We start from the raw sequence: 19,932 nt of genomic DNA, 5'->3' as shown, positions 1-19,932 counted from the left end.
TTGCGGCACCAGGGAGGCCCCCTCCTAGGGGATTTTAATGCAGAACCTATAGACCAGTCACCAAAGAGTCAGTTTTACTTGATATATTCTTATAATCTCAAATTCTTAAGTTTTTATTTTAAGTATAGAATAAGAGACTCTGATCCTGGCAGCTGAAATCCTAGGAGAAAACTCTGGACTTTTCCATTTTCTCTGTGGAATAGAGAGCATGGTTCTCTATTCCTCTTTGAGGGAGGGAACAATTTTGCCTCCCAGGGAACACTGGCAATGTCTGGAGATAATTTTGTTTGTCTTGACCAGGGGGATGTATTACTGGCATCCAGTGGGTAGAGACCAAGGATGCTGCTAAACAGCTTACAGAGCACACACTAACTCTCCCACAGCAACGAATTATTTGGGCCCAAATACCACTAATGCTAAGCTCAAGAAAATAGGGGACTAGACAAGCATTCTTCTCTTAATGGAATTAGCACAAGCCCACTTACTTGCAGAGGGTTTTTGTTTCCTAAAGTGCCCAGCAGGTTTGAGGGAACTCATTCTCTCAGAGACACCCGAAAAGGGATGGTTTGCAGAAAAGGAGGACTCTGCCCATAGAGTAATAGGCAAGTGGTGGACACAAGGCTTCTCACTGGCTCGTCTTCAGGAAGTGCAGCATGGCCTGCGCTGACTAAGTGCAGTTCTGAGATTAGCTCTCACGTGGGTCTGTGGTGGTTTCCAAAACAATTCAGGTCATGGAATGTTGAGTGCATGCTTATCTGCAGAGAAGACACTGGTCTTTTTGTTCTGGTAAAGAGAAATCTCTTGCAGTGAAAGTCTCCATTTCCTCTTATTCCCAGATAAAATGTAACTCCAACTCCTTGTAGTTCCTTTCTTTGGTTTTTGTTTTCCCTGAAAGCTATAGAAAAGTAATTATAGATCATGCAAGAAAATACATTTAACATAAAATGATCATTTGCAGGGTCAAAGAACTAAAGAAAGGCATTAAATGTTGTGCTGCAGCTACCAGTCGAAATCAGACACCAGGAAATTCTTCTCCAAAACGAATTCAGAGCAGCCCTGCGGCCCTGCCAGGGGACAAGTGTTCTCCAAAAAAAGTCAAGCTGGGACTTCAGCAGTCACTTACGGTGACCCCTGGCTCCACGAGAGGGAAGGCCCATCCTCTGACCACCCACCCACCAAACATCCCTTTCGCTTCTGTACCTAAAGGCCCTGGTAAAAGGAGCAGCTCCAGAGGAAGCCCCCCCGAAGACGGGCCTGGTCAGAGGACCCCTGTTAAAGGAAGCTTGCGGTCTGGGCATTTGACTAAAAAAAGGACAGAAGAGTCAGTTTCACCGTGCTCCGAGAAAAATCAAATCAGCCACAGAACTCCCCTCGGGTGGGGGAGCAGAGCCCCTGGCTCGGGAGAAGGCCTGGTGCGGGGCAAGCTGCCGTCCAAGTGCAAGAAAGTGCAGACTGTGCAGCCAGTGCAGAAGCAGCTGGTGTCACGAGGCGAGCTCTCCTTTGGCAAGGCCCACCACTCAGCCGAGTCCAGCCAGGGCAGGAAGGGGGGCACTCCTGCCAGGCCTGCCTCCGAAACTTGGACCAACATCCCTCCACATCAGAAGGAGAGGGAGGAACATTTGCGCTTTTATCACCAGCAGTTCCAGCAGCCACCTCTCCTCCAACAGAAGTTAAAGTACCAACCACTGGAAAAGTTCCTGTGCCAGGCCAGGCCCCGAGAAGGGCAGCTCCACGCCGCGACGACCCCTCCCGTCCGCGCTTGTTCCGAGAGCCGTGACGGAGCCCAACCCGAGGACCCGGATGACAGCGACTTCAGTGAAGACTCTTTTTCACATGTCTCCAGTCAGAGGACCACGAGGCAGAGAAACACCCTGCAGAACAACAGCGAAGCCTCCTTCTTCCTTCATCAGAGAGAACAAGGTCCTGAGGAGCAGGAGGTAGAAAGACAGCAGAGTCTGTTTTTTAGTCCCTGGACAGACAGTGATGGGAAGGGTCTAACCGGAAGCTGGATGGACACCGGGGACCATACCGGTCACAGAAGGGCCACATTCGAGCCTGGCCACAAGCCAAGTAAGGTGCCCTTGGACTGGAGCAGAGAAGACAATACCTCCCTGGGGCCTCCCCTCAGAGACAGCCTGGCAGAGAAACCTTACTGTTCACAGGTTGACTTTGTGTGTAGCCAGAAGAGAGGTGGCGGCCCAGCCGCAGACCTCAGACAGGCTGCCTTCAGCAGTGAGGTTCCTCAGGAGGCTGAGGGCAGCCTGCCGTCCCTGGAGGAAGAGGATTTCACTTCCTCACTATCCCACATTGCTGTTCCTGGCTCCCCAGACCTGAGAGACATAGTCAGCACGCCTCTGAGAAAAGTCAGTGAAGACAGCCCAAGTCCAGCGGCGAGAACAGTGAAGAACAGTGACCCCTTCCGAGAAGACGACTCTGGAGGAGGATTGGGCACGTGCTCGGAATATGCTTCTGGACTGATGGCTCCCCTTACAGTGTCCCTCTTGGAGAACCCAGACAGTGGGGGCGCTCCTCCCTTGGAGCAGGTGACCCGGGATGAGGTTACACAGAGTCTGGCGGTGGTGGGCACGGCTGGGGGCCACATGGTGTCACATGATGATCAAGAGGCCGTCTCGCCATTGTCTGCAACAGCTGGGCGCCTGTGGCTTTCATCATCTCCTCCTGACAATAAGCCTGGTGGGGACCTCCCGGCTCTGTCCCCATCACCCATCCGTCAGCACCCACCTGACAGGCCGCCCTCCAGGGAGGCTGAGCTGGGGGAGGCCAACCAGAGCAGAGACACTGTATTCCTCTCCCGGGAAGCTGCGGGAAGTGAGCAGTATGATGCAGATGCTGAGGACACAGAGCTGGGCAGCTTCCGCGGCTTTCCAGGAAAGCCCTTTACCACCGTACAGCCTGGGCACCCTCACTCTGGGCCTACACTCAGCACACAAGCAGGAGCTTCTGAAGTGGCCGACCAGCCCTGGGTCCAGGAGAGAAAGAATCCGGCAGGGCTCAGTTGGCAGAGGCTGGGTTTCCCCACAGACCCCATCAAGTTCCCCGGCTACAATGAGGACATTGCGTGGCTCAAGCACAGGCCAAGGTGTTCAGCAAGGCCGGGGTCTCCCTTGGCCCCTAGCTGCTCTCCCAAGATGGCAGGGACACTCTGTCAGCCAACCCTGGGGCACGCACAGTAAGTTGGACTTTCTCCCCAAGACGAGTTCCTTTGACACCCCCACTCCCACCCCAGCTTAATGTTCTGTCTGTCCTGGGAATGACCAGTCTGCTCAGTGTCAGGGCCGTATTACAAGAGCAGCTTTATTCCACTTCTCAGGGGAGCCTGCCTAGATGCCTCAGAGTTGGAGGAGTACAATGACTTGGAGCAGGCCTGTTGGGGCTGTTGCCTCAGCCTGACAAAGCTGAGACCTGAGTGAGGGAAGGGAGATCAGTCCCCTTAGGCCTGTGGCCTGTGGCGTATCAGAAGCCTCCTCTTCCTTGTGTTGGGCCTCTGTCCCCGAAGGGCCGTCCTTGTTCAACTTTGTTCCCTCGAGCTGAGACAAAGCACGCTCCAAGACGGGAAAGGCCGGAAACAGGGCCTGGGGATTTGTGCCTTTCCCCAAAAGATGCTGCGTATGGGCCGGAAAAAAGGAGAGGAGACAGCCTTGGAGGATGTGAAAGGAAGGAGACCGTCGACAGCAGGGTCCCTCTCAGCATCCGAGGCCCAGGGGCTAGAGGGGAGGGCGGGCCTGTGGGAACAGATGCTTCCTCCGTGAGGCTGTCGCCCTTTGCCAGGGCTCCTGATAACCGGCTTTCTGGACAAGCAGGGCTGCACAGATGAGGCGCCCGCTGCTCGCAGGTCAACAGTCTTCCTGTCTTTCCCAGTTTCCACGGCGCTCCTTCACTCCTTGACAAAGCCTGAAAACCGGTGAGGTGGGGGAAAGGGAGCTGTGCTGGTCAGAGCCTTGACTGCCTTGGGCAGACAGCTCCTGGTCTGGAGATGAGGCTGAGCCCAGAAAGCTGCCCCGGGAAAGGTGGGAGGACTCGAAGATCACAACGTCCCCTCTGGTGTTCCCAGGCAGGTGGTTATCCGAGCACACCAGGAACAGCTGGATGAAATGGCCGAGCTGGGCTTCAAGGAGGAGACTCTGATGAACCGGCTGGCTCCTAACGTAAGTGGCCTCGGCTGGACACTCAGGGCTGTTGGGAAGTAGCCTGCAGCTGGTTGGACAGTTGTCCTTGTTTGCTGTGGTTTTATGGGGTGAGAGGAGTGCTGTCACGTACTACCCATGGTTGAGGGAGGCCTTGTGCACGCATCCTCTTGCCTCTGCTCTGAGATGACAGAGTTCAAGGGGCTACGAGGACAGGTGGGGGAGTGTGTTTACACGCCCATTCCCAGGCTAACATGTTTCTGGTGCCTCTCTTGCCACTCTGCCTTCCTAGTGGCTTGTGGGGGCCCGCCCCTCCCTGTCATGGTCAGTGTGACTTGCCACGTGCAGAGATTACCGGTGCAGAAATACCCCCTGCTCGACTAAATAGCTCCCTAGGTAGAAAGTGTCTCACACACAGAAGTGCTGCAGGATTGTCCTGCGGGTTTCCAGCTGGGAAAGGCCTAGGCTTTGAAACTTTCCTGCAAGAGAGGCTAGGAAAGTAGATCTGACCAGCAGCCTGTCAGAGCACAAGCGCCATTTGTCTTTTATTTCCTTTTTCAGGATTTTGAAGATTTTGTGACCCAGTTGGATGAAATCATGGCTCTGAAATCCAAGTGCATCCAGAGTCTGAGGAGCGAGCTGCAGCTCTATCTGGCCTGCCACAAGCCAGCCTCAGCCCCTGAGAGGACGGTGGTGTCTTAGGACAAGATCCGGTACAGGGGGGCAGGGGCCGTTCAGGAGCCCGAGCAGGGCTCTCAGGGACAGAAGGGGCCTCTGCCAGATCCTCTCTGCAGATACCAGACCCACGTCCTGGTCCTGCCCATCCTGGCCTCGCCCAGTCACAATGGCCTTGGCAAGACTCCGGCTCCTCAGGGTCAGGCCTCTCCCTCCACATCAAGCACAGCTGCATCTGTGAGAAAGAACTCAGTGTGCCCGCTCCCTTTCCTTTGGGGCTGGAAGGGAATGTGCTTCCCCTCATCTGTGGGGGCGCACTTGGTCTAATAACCCTGTAGATGTATGAGCTTGAGAATCCGAGGATAGGGGGCGGGGGTCTGGTGATCTAGAGGTCAGGCCACAAGCTGGAGACCATGTCTAGCCCAGGGACTTCGTCAGTTGGACTCTGTGCCTTTCATCAAGACTTGGCCAAAAACTGAACACTGGTGCTAGCGGGATGGGGGCAGGGGAGTTCTGCTCCTTCAGCCCGTGCCGATGGCTTTGGGGTTTCAGGTTACATTTTGAAAATGTAAAATAAACCTTGACTTGATGCGTATTTAACAGCCGCAGATTTATGCTTTGTTTTCCTCCCTTCACGCAGTCCAGTTTTGAAACAGAAGAGGGTGTCCACGTCACTGCATCATTTTTTTCCCCATCTCTGCCTTTTGCTTGGGACCATCAGCCTGTTACAAGCTCCAGAAGCTTCATGCTCCCATAGCAGTTCCACCCGCCCTCATGGACTAGTTGACGCATTGAAGGATCTCAGGCAAGTCCAAACCCTGTAGCCTTACTTCCTGCCAGGATCACCCCGCTCTCTACTCGCCCCTCGGGGGCCTGTGTTCTGTGTCACAGCACAGAGTCCTCAACAGTCTGCGATGCTGCAGCAGGATTCTGCACACACACCCTTTCATGTAAGCTCTATCTTTTGGGCAGGACACAACAGGGCATAAAAAAATCCAAGCTGTCTAGGTGGCCCATCGCTTTCAAGGCCACCCTGTGCAAATTGAGATCTCATGTGACCCCACCTGGGTCCAGACACCTATTATGGTGTGAGACTTCACATTCCCTAAGAGTAAGGTATTAAAAGGATAACTTTTAATACCTTAAAAAGCACTTAACATACCAGGAGCGGGGCTAACTGGCTGAGACTAGCTGACAACCCGCCAGGGCTCTGTCAACCTCCGCCTGTGCCGGGTCTGACCACCAGAGGGCGCCCTCTTTCCAGCAGCGCTTCCTGGCCTAAGGCGCAGTAGCCCTCCTCAGTGATCCCATTTGAGAGCCACTCCCCAACCGCGAGCACAAGCAGTTGTACAGGACGACAAACCTTACGAATGAATTTAGTTTTATCAGATATAACAGTACCACTGAGACCGGCAGAGCAATTGGAAGCCAGTTCCTCCACCTGTGGCACGGCGCAGACATGCCTACGCTGCTCCCAGGAAAAGGGACTTCCTCACCTCTGGGTGATCTCCTCCAGGGGTCCACCTGCCCCACATGCACAGGCAGGCTTGGAGGAAGGCATCTGTCCCTGGCCCAGAGCCAGAGCCAGATTTAAACAGACCTTCAACTGTGCCTGCCTTTGCAAACCAACCACCAGGGCAGACTGGTGGGGCCAGCTCCCGGGTCGGAGAAAATACTGAAGTGACACGAGAGTTAGGGCCTGTTCCACCCGAGCAAATCTAAGCAGGAAATCCCTTCACCCACATTCACCCTCTTCCCACAGTAAACTCATCTCTGGCAATAAATTATTACAGCAGCATTTATACCTTTTAGATTTTTATTAGTTATCTCTGAAGAATCAAAATAGTTATTAGCAAATTACTTTAGATTCATCAAGACTGTATATCCTTTGTATTTAGATCTTTAATGATGTACAACATCATACAAAACAAAAGAGACTGATTTCTATGACTAGTTATTATTTGTTGTATCATCCTAGAGCGGGGGGGCTGGAGGGAGAGGCTGTTCTCCAGGAGAACTGAGGTGTGGAATTAGTGCTGAGCGACTAAATCGTGGCTTGTTTCTCCCCCACTCTGTGCTAGGAAGGATCCAGTGATTTATTAAACCGGCAACTGTTAGAGCAGGGGGTCCTAAAAATCCTGGGTAGCCGAGGATTGTGGTCCAAACCAAGCCAGAACAAACAGGCTGCGGAAGGAAAGCATGGTCACTGCCTGGCTGAAGAGGCAAACCGAGGGCCCTTGGGGAAAGGACAGCTTTGCGCCTCGGGCGCCCCAGAACCAGTGTAACACTAAGACTCTGTTAAAGGGGGAAAATGAAAACAAAACCCTGGAAAAACCTTTCAATTGCACGCAACCGGGGTTAGAGGTTCAGTCCACCAGCACAGAGAAGGGGAGCATCTAGCCCCGAAGCAGCACTGAGTCTGGCCCTCCCACCTTGCTCCCTGACTCTTTCAGGCAGCCAGGCCAGGTTTCAGCTAAGGACAAACCCCAGAAAGACCAGGGAAGTCTCTCTGGAGGGCCAAGGTGGGAAGGACACTTCTCAAAATACAAATACGTTTAATACGGAAGGAACCAGGACGGTTCTGGGGGTGTTCACATGCCCCAATCTCCCCACCTTCTCCTCAGCTCAGGGCCTAGGCTCACAGAGGCTGGCGAGCAGAGTCTCCACACCTGACTTCCACCCCCCACCCCACCCCAAAGAAAATCTGGAAGTGTGCCCCACAGGTGGCTCTCCAGGGCCTCCTGCAGGGGGCTGGTTCCGTGGCAGGGCCTAGGCAGGGCCTGGTCTCAGCTGGCTCCTGCCCGAGCCATGAGGTCTTCCAAAGCATCGTCCTGGTCGTTGTTGTGTAATAACAGAACTTCCTTAATGTCTTTCAGTTCAAAGCCCATTTCCTTAAATTTGCTCATAAGCTGAAGAAACTCCATCATCTAAGGGAAAGAAAAGAATATAGATCAAAGTGGTGGTGCAGCCACACAGCACAGCTAAAGGCAGGCATATTTGTGCAGGGGCTGCCTGGGGGAGTCTGCACCCTCTCCCGGAGCCATGCTCAGCCCCAACTCTTGCTGACCTGCGTCTGGGTCCCACCACCCATATCCACACGCCCACCACGGCAGGATACTGAGCCCAGAACAGAGACAAAGGCATTAGCAACCTTCCTAGTTACCCAAAACCATGGCCTACTTAGACCAGGTCACTTTTTCCTTCCCTTCCCTGGGGTCCTAGTCAGTCTTCAACCTAATGCTTCATCGAAGCCAAAAAGACCCAAATTAGCCAAACAACTGTCTGGACACTTGGAAGATTCGGTGCTTCTACTGCCTTTGCCCACAGACATTGGGAAGGGGATATGTGGGACCAGGGGGGGCCCGGGACAGATTACTTTGTGCTTCCTTTCTAGAGATTTCCTATAAAGCACGAATGTTCCCACCTTTTCCTCTGAACACTGATGCATTTCCAGAGCCTCTTCCACTAAAAGAGGATCGAAGCCCTTCTCACAGAGTTGTCCGTGTGCAAAGAGATAGTCGAGAATCTATGAAAAGAAACGAGGTTTGAGCACCTTCTGCCACTCCTGTCTTTGCTGTCCAAGAGTCTTACAGACCAGCAAGTAAAACAACTCCCCTCCCCACCCCAGATATTAAATCCTGGCTGGGACTTGATTTTGTGCCTTGAGCTGTATCCACTACAGAACCCCGGTGCCTGTCTGCTTTATTGACCGGTACACCTTTCCGAGTAGCCATTCTCCACAGGGGTCCCTGCTACAGCTCACTTCTATCTCCCAGAACATCAGCTCCACAGCCTGGGCAGGGTATTTCCCTAAGAAACAGCCCAACTTAGAAAATGCCACCAAGGTTTAGGGCCACAGTGCCCTCTTTTGGAACTCCCCAGGCAGCAAAGACAGGTTAAACATTTCTGGAAGGAGACATCTGACCACACCTCAAGCTTAGTGTGCCCTCTCAGGAGAAAGAGAGATGGGGGCAGATAACCCAGGCTTTCCCTCGGCGTAGCTCCCAGAGTAGTCCCAAAGCAGAAGTCCTGCTGCCGAGGCCGCTGATTTCTCCAATAAAGCATGTAAGTCGCCCCCACCCCCCCCACCCCCAAACTCAGGAAATGACGCTGGGGCCATGAGTCTGAGGGGCTCTAGGCTAGAACAAGACACTAACCCAGCTCCAAAGGTCAAGGAGCCTCTCTCCTACCTGAACCCCCCTCTACTCCCCTGCTGGCCAACCACTCACCTGCTCGATATTTTCTCCTTTCTTCTTCATGGCTCTCAAGACACACTCATATGAGTAGCCCATGTTGACCACTGTCTCCACACAATGCCGCTCACTGGGGGACAGCGTCTGCAGTTCAGAATAGGCCTGGGGCCCGCTGGGATTATTGGGCACTTGTGACACTGAGAAATTAGGAGGTGTGACCTGGTGATAGAGAAACAAGAGTATTGAAGCAAGAAGAAAGAAGACCTGGCCCCCGGAAGACCTGTCACTGAGGGGGTCCAATCCGGGGGCTTGCCATTTCTCCTACTCATCAAACCCCCAATCAGTCTGGAAGAAAGGGCCAGGCCACCGGCCAGGCATCCTGAGCAGAAAGAGAGGGACAGGGAAGCAACAGAGAAAAAAGCTGGGAAAACATCCGCCCTGTTCCCACCTTGCCCGATGAGAAAGCACCATAGGAGCTGTATGTGCTTCCGTGCCCAAATGAATGCCCTGGGCTAGAATTACAGAAAGTTCTGAGACTGCCCACTGGACTGACGCCCAAGCAAGCTGCCATGATCTCTCTCCAGTGCTCCACTTATCCCTCTCCTAGGCCACTGCAGCTCCGAGTCTTGAAGGGAGTATTCACTCAAAACCTTCCACTCTAGAGCTAACTCTCCCAACAATATCCTTTCTTCGATCACTGGGGAGAAACTGAGTGATGCTGCCACACATAGCTAGCTCAGGACCCAGAACTTTGAGGATAGTCTACCTTTGCCCGCGGCCTCGCTGAGTTCCATTCCAGCTATTACTGCCATCCTAGAGAGCCGGGACTGAAGGATTACTAGCCAGGCCAGCTGGGGCCCTGCCTCTACTGCACTGGCTACAGGCAGTCTGCTCCCTGCTACCAGCCCTTACTAACCCCAGTCTGATTGGTGGACAGATTCCCATGATTTAACTTCCCACCACTTTTGATAATGAATCAGGCCTAAGGCATGAAATCAGCTCACTCCCGAGCCAAAGGATCCAGCCACATGGGAACAAGGTCACAAGCTGTCTTACAGCTTGGCCCAGTTCCCAAGAACCAAGGAAAATATTTCAACAGAATTTCCTTTATTTCCTTTTTTTAGGGGGATGGGTGGTTAGGAGGCAGGGAGCCTGCTGTCCCAGAAGCATGTGCAAAATTACATAGCTGTAACCACTAAGTCAGCTACGGGTCTCACAGTCCATCTATTCTACTTAACCATCTCACCCACAGCCCAGTCATTAAGTTACAGGAGTCATGACAAGGCAGAGACTGGATCATATCTACCTGGCACTTCTGCAGGGGAAGCCTGTCTCTTGCCCCCTTTCTCCATGGCATACTACTTGGGTTCAGAAACGCCTGGTGGCGCAGGTGGTTGAGCACAGTGCTGTGAAGCTGTCCGCAGCCTCTGCAGCACTGGTTTGATCCAGCCAGCCGGCAAGGGTCTCACAGGGCGGAGCAGACCTCTCCTGTCTCGCCCGCTACTCCCCTCAGCAGTGTATTTCGTCAGTCTGCCTGTTCTGTTCCCTTCTGTGTCTGTGGTGAGTCCTCTCACCCTCCCGCACATCTGGCCTGTACCTGGGTCTTGTATAAATAAATCAATCTTTAAAAAAAAAAACAACAGCCATATAGCATTTTTGTGAGGCCCTAGGAGTTTGTTAGCACAATGCATTTCTGAATCCCCATGGCCTGGCACTTACAGGGTTCTGACAAACAGTTGAATAAATGGAGGTCTATCAAGACTCTATCAAGACTCTAAAAGGGGGTTTAACACAGCAAAAACCCCACTTAAGGAATAAAGCAATTTAAACTGTTTTATCAAGGTCAAAGAAAAAGGAAAAAGTAGTGGGCAATATAGTTCAAAGACATTCAAAAATATGGAAAGCTAAAGGAGCCATGGTAAGTGTCAGAAGCAACTTAGTTATGAGAAAAGGCAGGAACAGGAGAGTCGGTTCATCTCAAGATGCCTCCCAGGCATGCAGTACTGCTCAGACAAGACCCAGCACAAAGTCAGTGACCATAATAACACCCTCAGGTAAAAATTCCCCTCCCCGCCCCATCCACACCTACACCAGCCACCAGAGGACTAAACAGTACAGCAGCGTGAGCTGTAAAAACCAAGCTGGAACACATGAATTACCTTCCTGAGCCCTCAGGAGAAACTGTAATAGCCCTAAGAGCTTCACATGTTGCCAGTTAGCACAGCCCTCACTTCCCCCCAACTAACCTTCAACCTATAGTGAAGCTTAATAAGCAGCAAGGAGGGAGCCTCCCGGGTGGCTCAGCGGTTGAGCACTGGGTTGCGAAGCTGCCCGCGGCCTCTGCGGCGCCGGTTCAATCCCCGGCGCCGGTTCAATCCCCGGCGCCGGTTCAATCCCCGGCGCCGGTTCAATCCCCGGCTGCTCCCTGGCCACCAGAGGTGGGTCCCTAATCAGCAAGGAGGGGGCCTCCCTGGTGGCGCAGCGGTTGAGCGCTGGGTTGCGAAGCTGCCTGCGGCCTCTGCGGCGCTGGTTCAATCCCCGGCTGCTCCCCGGCCACCAGAGGAGGGTCCCGCATGGCGCGCAGACCTCTCCTGCCGCCCACCACTCCCCTCAGCAGTGTACCTCGGTCCCTCTGCCTGCTCTGCTTACCCGCTCTGGTGAATTCTCTCACCCTCCCACGCTTCTGACTGTACCCAGTGCATGTATAAACAAATAAATTAAAAACATGCCTCTATTTAAAAAAAAAAAAATCAGCAAGGATGGGTCTCCCTGGTGGCACAAGGGTTAAGGCATCAACCTATGAAGCAATCCACAGCCACCACAGCACAAGTTCGATTCCTGACCAGGGAGGTACCCACATGGCACAGTAGACCTCTCCTGTCTCCCCACGGCACCCCTCAGCAGTATATTTCAGTCCATCTGCCTGTTCTGCTCCCCACTCTGTCTCTGGTGAATTCTCCCACCCCCCGCAACTCTGGCCTGTACCCCAGCTCTTGTATGTATAAATAAATCAATCTTTAAAAAAAAATAATCAGCAAGGATACCTCAACACAGATATCGCACCGTTTATAGGGTTGCTCAAAATGGGAAAAATCAAAATCACCAACATAAGATACCGAATCAAAAGAGACTAGATAAAAGCAAATGAAAATTTAAAATACGATAAAAATATTTAAAAGGTGGTGAGACTGAAAAAGGGGGTGAAGCAGCAGCAGGAGGGCAGGGTGGGGAGTCGGGCAGGAGGAATTTAGAAAGATTTTCCCCTTCTTTGACAAAGTATTTATAAGCTGAAAGCAGTACAGCTGAAATTGTAACCAAAGGAGGCATTATGTTTCCAGAAAAATCTCAAGGAAAGCACTGTTAGCAACAGTAGTAGTGGTAGCTGTTAGATTAGGCTCTAAAGGAAAGGGTAAAGAGATTGCACCAGTTAGTGTGCAAATTGGAAGATACAGTTCTCCCAGAATATGCAGGCACCAAAGTAGTTCCAGAAACAAGAATTACTTAGAGATGTTGACATCCTTAGAAAGTATATGGACTGAAATCACAACTGAATTAGCATCAAGTGAAGCTGCCCCTTCCACTCAAGTTCGGAAATTCAGAAATCTTTCATCATATAAATAATTTCCTTTTTTGTAATATATGCTATTCAAACTTAAAAAAATACGTGAGGTGATGTAGTAATAAAGGCTATATCCCAGAAAGTAAAACACAGGCAAATTAAGAACAGCCAGGGGGTGGGGGAAGCATCCAGTTTACATGAATTCCAGAAAAAGAACACAGAAAAGTATCCAAGAAATATTTAAAAAAAAAAAAAAAAAGGTTTTAAAGACTGAGCAAGCTCTTAGTTTGGAAAGGATCCAGAAGGACCTAGAATGATGAACAAACCAGGCCCATCATTGGTAATTTTTAAATCTCAGAAATAATGAAGCAATCACAAAATCTTTGGGGGAGGGGGGTGGTAACGATTCAGAATGGCATTAGAATGCTAGGAAGTTTAGAACTAGTGGAGCTTAGAGAATGCTAGTGGAACTTTAGAAGGAGCAATGTCTTGAAAATTCTGAAAGGAAAATGACAGCTAAGACTCTAAATCCAGCAAAACCAATATTTACCTATGAGGGAGGATAAAATTAAGACATTTTGGATATTAAAGGTCTAAGTTAATCAACTTAGTTTGGGAAAATTGGCAATTACGCCTTTGATAGCATATCTGAAGCATGTGGACAAAGTCAGTCATACTATGACTCTATCCAATCACAGTAATATGAACAGCAACAATTTACCCAAAACGTGTGATGTAAGAATAATGGACGAGCTGTAGGAGGAGGGGTATTGTAAGAGTTAAAGCCTCAACTGCTGTAATAAGATTAAACTGATAAATTTAGAAAAAGCAAATATAAGCATTTTATTTAGAAATACACAGATAACCCAGCAGAAACGGCTTAGAGTTAAGGTGCCCGACTACAGGAAGCAAAACTGGAGCTGAGGAAGATAAGCAGGGAGCCGCTTTTCGGTGTAAGCCCTTTAAATGCTACTTGACTGCATTAAAATGTTCTTGCTTGTATTACTTCATGAAAATTTACTTTTAGAATTTAGAGATGGAGAAGGCCTATGTAAATATTAAAGCAAGGACAACATAAATGATTAACAGATCCAAACATCTAATAGCTAAGAGATTCTGTGTGTCAAAAATTACTTTAAAAGCAAACTGAGGGCCTCCCCTGGTGGCGCAGACAGTTGAGCGCCACGCTGTGAAGCTGCCAGCAGCCTCTGCAGTGCTGGTTCGATCCCTGCTGGCCGGTGAGGGTCCCACATGGCGGGGCAGACCTCTCCTGTCTCACCCGCTGCTCCCCTCAGCAGGGTATTTCATCAGTCTGCCTGTTCTGTTCCCTGCTCTGTCTCTGGTGAATCCTCTCACCCTCCCACGCATCTGGTCTGTACTCCAGTTCTTGTATAAAATAAATAAATAAATCTTTAAAAAAAAAAAGCAAACTGACACTACTCTTAATGCTTACTGGCCACAGAAAACTTAGAACTCAGGAATGCAAGGGGAAAGGCAGAAATATTCTGAATCAACTGTGAGAGTAAGGATTAAATCCAGACCTGGGGAAAGAGAACCCAATGGCATGCGCTTCATTAACCAGCGAGCAGAACAAGGTCCCTTGAAGAGCTGAGAGGCAGTGGGAACAGACTCTCAGTAAGGTTAGGTCTCTGCTGGACTCAGAAAGAACAGATCACAAAACCGTTCTTCTGAAAATGATCCCATGGATTTCTCAATTTCGAAGATTCACTTATATAAACAAAATCAAAATCAGAAAAATAAAACCCAAACTCTGGGCCTAAAATAGTCAACAAAGAACAATTTTCAGGACACCTCCCCTGAGAATTCCTATGTGAAAGGTTCACCACCACAGCCCTCAGGACACCCTGCCCCAAGTCACTATCAGGGGGTCACTGTGGGCCGCACAGAACCTAAGAGGCCAAGATGGAAACCAGGCTCTGGCCCCTACTTTCCATCCTAAAACACGTCCTTAAAAGAACACCAGAACTCCGGCTGTTGGTATCTGCCTATGGAAGTCAGCAAATTTCCCAGCTGGCAAGAGTCAAACTCCACAATCAGGTGGGTCAAGGAACGGGGGGGTGTGCAGCATTCTGGTCTGAGAAAGACCTGCTGTGAGCTCACGGGGTCTGGTCTCCAAGTTACCCTAACTAGTAATGGGTGGGGGTGGGAATGGGGGGATGTTGCCTGAGGACCCCCTAATACTTCCTAGAGTGGTTATAATTTCTTTAAAGCATACAGTGAGTCGTGAAGAGGAGAGTCCCCAACAAGTGACCACAGGAGGAATTGCACTGAAGCCAATTTCTAGGAGACAAGTCTAGAACAGTATGCACGTTGAGTTCATCTGGACCAAGGTCCGTGAAGTTTACAGGCAGCGGCAGCTGACAATGGAAGCACTCACATTTCATTTACCAAGAACGATATGGCTTATCCCTAAGGCAAGCCAACACTCACCTTTCTACCAGCTAACAGAAGACTTGTTATGCTCTCTGACAGATATCCCACCAACACAATCAGTCTCCTTTCGGGTTCTAAATAGTCTCTTGATATGGCTGCCATTTAACAAAATCTGTAAACTAGAGCAAAAGGTTCTGTGACTTCTGTAATTTCTATTGTAGAATGCCATGATGTAGTCTGTGCTGCTGAGACAACCACATCAAGAGCTAGTCTCTACTCTTGACAAATAAACGAACCTCACTGTATCTACAATTTTGTGTGACAAAATCTAAGATCTTTTTCATGAAGACACAAGTTGCAACTTTTCTAACTATTTTTCAACTCTGTGAGTTCCAACCCCTCCCTCTCCCTGGAGAAAACGCCCAATTCTTGTGAGGGAGGAAAAAAGGAATTCTAAAGCTGCAAATTTAAAAATGACACATTTCTACCTTTTGCTGAGAATCCCAATACAAATTATCTCCCAGTTATTAAGGCACTGCCCAATCTAAAACATTAACCCCAGGTCAGCTAAACCATGGTACACAAAAGAATCACACTTCAGGGCCACAGTGAGAATGAGCAAGGGAGACATAGAAGATATAAGGAAGAACAAGAAGCAACCTTAAAAGGGGAAAATAGGAGCAAGTATTAACCAAGTGAAGTGGAAAAACTTAAAAACCCCTGTCCTCAGGAAAATAAACCAGAACCACTGGGTTGTCAGAAAAGTCATGACACATTTTTGCAACAGATGGCACTAGTTCATTTTTGGAAGTACTAAAGTCATTCACATCTGTGTCATAGCTGGTCACTTGACAGTTGACAGTTCTAGCTTCATTCTAAAAATAAACTGAGCAATTTGGTTGAATTTTGGAGATTTTACAAGTTGAAGATGGAAGACCAAACTCTGCATTTTGGCCGTATTTTCCTGCTTTACTTCCATAAAGGAAAGAACGTGCATCAAGCTTGTGAAAGTTGTATAAAGTTTACAGTTACAATGCTCTCTAAGAATGCCAGTGCCAACAATTGCTCAAAAATTCCATGCTCGTGATTTTGATCTCAACGACACTCGGTCAGGGAGGCCCACCAAGGCTGATGACAAAATAAAGGCAGTGACTGAGTCAACCCCACGAAAGTTACACAAGAGCCTGCAGGAACACTGACCGTCCATCATTCAAGCATTCACAACCACCTGAAAAGGCTGGGATACGTAAGCAAGCTCGATAATTGGGTTCCTCATGCACTCACAGAGGTTCATTTGATGCATATAAACATCTGCAATATGCTCATTAAATGTGAGGAAAATGATCCTTTCTTGCAGCGACTGATAACTGGGGATGAGAAGTGAATTGTTCATAATAATGTGGTGTGCAGATGGTCTTGGTTCCAACCTGATGGTTCACCTCAAACAACATGGAAAGCAGACACTCATCAGAGGAAGGTAATGCTCTCAGTGCGGTGAGATTTTAAAGGTGCTGTGTTTTTCGAGGTCCTACCAAGGAACCAAACAATTTGAATGTGTACTGTCACCAACTGAACAGTTTGAACGAATCCATCATCCAGAAAGGTCCAGGGCTTGTTAATTATAAAGGCGTTGCGTTCCATCACGATAAGGCAAGACCACACACAAGTTTGATCACCCGGTCAAAAATTATTGGAGCGTGGATAGGATGTGTTGCTACATCCACCATATTCGCCTGACCTTGTGCCATCAGACTTCCACTTATTTCACTCTCTTCAAAATGCCCTGCATGGGGCCTCCCCAGTGGCGCAGCGGTTGAGCGCTGGGTTGCGAAGCTGCCCGCGGCCTCTGCAGCACTGGTTTGATCCCCAGCCGCCGGGTGAGGGTCCCACATGGTGCGCAGACCTCTCCTGCCGCCCGCTGCTCCCCTCAGCAGTGTACTTCGTCACTCTGCCTGTTCTACTCTCCGCTCTGACTCTGGTGAATTCTCTCACCCTCCCGTGTCTCTGACTGTACCCAGTGCTTGTATAAATAAGTAAATAAATCTTAAAAAAAAAAAAAATCACTATTTAAAAAAAAAAAAAAAAATGCCCTGCATAGCATTACATTCAATTCAGTTGAGGCTGTAAATCAGCACCCTGTTCAGTTTTTCGCCAGTGAAAACAGTCCTTCTATGAACGAGGAACAATGAAGCTCACTGAAAGATGGCAAAAGGTTATCGAACAAAATGGGCAACATATCATTGATTGATCTTTGTTCTTTATATAAATAAATGACCTTTGAAAAACATGGGGGGAAAGGGTCCTGACTTTTCCAACAACCCAATACATATACTACTAGTGAAGCAAGGTCAATTTGACCATGCCTGATTTGAAATTTGAAGCTAATTTAGGGGGATTTAAAAGGCTTACCGTAGTAGGACCTGTATTTGGAGGTGATGATTCTTCTGTGCATACAGACAAGACAGAGAGGGAAGGCATCTGGGAGATCAGATCAGAAGGGGGCAGGGTTGGCACCTCTGTGCCACTGTCCAAGTTCAAAGCTGAAAGTCCAAGAGTATGATGCCCATTGAGCTCACTGGCACTGCTTTGGGTGGAAGGCTTTAGGGAATTCTGGAACGTGCCATTGCGGAGGCAGGATGTGCTATGGAAAGTGCTCGCCAGCTTGGCTGTCTTCTCACTGCTGTCATCAGAGTCAAGTTTGGGGAAGGACAGGGATTTGATATTGCTTACTGCAGGGATGGGGGGGAGGGACACTTTGGAAGACAGCGACATCTTTTCACAGTTACCCAACTGTGGTAAAGTTATAAAACCATTGGGTTTGTGAAGAGGCTTGAAATCTAGGGTTGCTCGCTCCAGGGATGCCAAGACCTCCTCATCCTGTAACACAGACCCAGAGCCACCTCTGGGCAAGTTATTGTCCAGTAACTGAGCCATAATGGGTCCAGTGGTTCCTACAAGAATATTTCTCAGTTCCTCCTTCTCATCAATAGTTTTTAATTCCAGATTATCAAATGGGTCTTCTTCACACTCAAAGTCAGCAGGATTAAAATCTGCCTTTGTGTGGGGTGGGCTGAGAACTTTCTGTTTGGTGGCACTGCTGCTGACCCGAGTTGGGGTGAGGATGCTGTTGTGCTGTAAGCTGGCAAGGATGGGGTTAATAGGAGGTGGCATTGTGGCGGTACTGTGAGTCTTGGAGAAGCTCATTTTGCTGTCACCCTCCGGGCCACTCTTAGAATTCACTTTAGCTTCTGCTTCCTCAGCCCTGCGTTCTGCTTCCCGCTGGGCTTCTTGAATTTTCTTAATATCTTCAGCCCACTCAATGGTTTTCTTTTCCAAGGAGAAATCATACTGCAAAGATATAGCAGAAAAGGGAGGTATGAGTCCAAGTGGCTGCCTTTCCCCACCTACCTCACTCGATGCTGGCACAAGAAAACTGGGCAAGGCAGCATTAAAGTGACCACATTTGATTTAGCTTTAATCTTCCTCTAAATACTCCCCCAAAATATCACAAGCCTCTTTGGGACAGCAACAAGGCTTTATAAAGACCCTCTTAGGGTCTCCATCATCTAGCACAAAGCTCTAAACAGACAACAGTTCCTAACATTTAAGGAGTACTAGTAAGGTGCCTTTTGTGAGTCTAAGGCACTTTTTATGTATTAAGTCTCTAGATTTTCAACAACCCTTTAAAGTAGGTGCTTTTGTTATCCTCACTTTACAAGGTCATAAAGCTGGTAAGTGATAGAACCTGAATTTGAACCCAGGTAGCACGACTATGGGATTCATTGCATAGTTCTTTTACAATACCTAAAAAAATATATCAATTTACAAAAATTTCACTTACACATTTGAAAAGATACCCCCTATTACATAAAATTCACCTAAGACAGGAGATTTTAGCATTCACCCTAAAGCACCAAAGCTACACAACATCTGTATGTACTGTGCAAGGCTGGAGACACAGGTGGAGTTTAAAAAGGGTGGAAACGAGATGACAGAGGCTTACCAAATGTTTAGAGTAGGAGAAACACAATCAAGTGCCTCTGGTCATCCCCAAAGCTTATCAGCGTCAAACAACACAAGAGAAGCCTAAAAATGCACACGATGAAGTTCATTTATATATCAAGCTAGCATCTGGGTTCCAGAAAAAGCTCTGGGGTTCACGGTACTCCTTTCTATCATTAATGGGTTCAGTGAGAAACAGCACTGGGCTACTAACTGTGGAGGAAATCCCATTTTGCATTTGGTTTCCTCGCAAAAAAACAGGCTGTAATCAACTTCCCACTGCTTATAAACACAGGTTTCTGAAGTTTTACTCTCAAGGACAATTGGAAGTTAGAAAAATAAATAAGACCTTTATTAAGCTTTGGGTTTTTAATTACCAAAGCAAAGCAGAATACTGGAACATTTAAAAAAATTTAAAAAAAAAAAAGGCAGAAACATTAGTCAAAAAATTGTGTGCTAAATGTACAGTAATAAATAACAGCATCTAACATTTATGGAGCACCAATAACCAAAGTAAGCATTATATATGCATTATTTTATTTCATCCTTATAACAACTATAGGGCCAGGACAGGCAACAGTGCAGATTTTCTGATCCAGCAGACCGGGTAAAGGAGGAGTCAGAGTCCTCAGTGGCCTTTTGCAGGCTTTTATTGGGGTTTACCAGGCATATGGCAAGCAGGGATGCTGGGGGACCTGGAGGCTGGCAGGCCTCCCAGCCCCCAGCAAGTCCTCACTCTATCTGGGCTCTCTGGCGTTCTCTCTGCTTCTCTGCTCTTTGCTTCTCTCTCGGCTTCTGCTGCTGCTGGCGTCCCCGTGACGCCGCCCTTAAAAAGCCCAGTCTCAGCCCAGGTGAATCCCATCTACCTATGCCCACACCCTATTCCAGGTGCCCGCCATCAGGCATGCATTCAGGACCACAAGGATCCATCATCTATCCTGATGGCGGGAGGGCAGAAAAGCCT

At 49.0% G+C, this 19,932-nt stretch overlaps 2 protein-coding genes across 5 annotated transcripts in view; one reads left to right on the top strand and one right to left on the bottom strand.

The window, feature by feature from the left end:
* KIF24 (kinesin family member 24) overlaps nucleotides 1-5,821 on the top strand; it is a 64,771-nt gene extending 58,950 nt beyond the window's left edge. For all 4 annotated transcript variants that reach the window (XM_037494328.1, XM_037494329.1, XM_054689558.1 and 1 more), the window contains 3 exons: nucleotides 959-3,190; nucleotides 4,073-4,166; nucleotides 4,707-5,821. In XM_037494328.1, coding sequence (XP_037350225.1) covers nucleotides 959-3,190; nucleotides 4,073-4,166; nucleotides 4,707-4,847 — 2,467 coding nt within the window. In that variant the 3' untranslated portion in view covers nucleotides 4,848-5,821. The remainder of the gene's footprint in view (nucleotides 1-958; nucleotides 3,191-4,072; nucleotides 4,167-4,706) is intronic.
* A 681-nt stretch (nucleotides 5,822-6,502) lies between these two features.
* UBAP1 (ubiquitin associated protein 1) overlaps nucleotides 6,503-19,932 on the bottom strand; it is a 40,598-nt gene continuing 27,168 nt past the window's right edge. The window contains exons 4-7 of the mRNA XM_037494330.2: nucleotides 17,376-18,314; nucleotides 9,050-9,232; nucleotides 8,245-8,346; nucleotides 6,503-7,747 (exon numbers count right to left, since the gene is read on the bottom strand). Of these exons, the coding sequence (XP_037350227.1) occupies nucleotides 7,607-7,747; nucleotides 8,245-8,346; nucleotides 9,050-9,232; nucleotides 17,376-18,314 (1,365 nt within the window). The 3' untranslated portion in view covers nucleotides 6,503-7,606. The remainder of the gene's footprint in view (nucleotides 7,748-8,244; nucleotides 8,347-9,049; nucleotides 9,233-17,375; nucleotides 18,315-19,932) is intronic.

The sequence above is a fragment of the Talpa occidentalis genome, unplaced genomic scaffold, assembly GCF_014898055.3.
Source record: "Talpa occidentalis isolate TD23 unplaced genomic scaffold, MPIMG_talOcc4v2.1 talOcc4.7, whole genome shotgun sequence".
Taxonomy (NCBI): Eukaryota; Metazoa; Chordata; class Mammalia; order Eulipotyphla; family Talpidae; genus Talpa; species Talpa occidentalis.
This window is presented reverse-complemented; position numbering and strand designations above follow the sequence as displayed.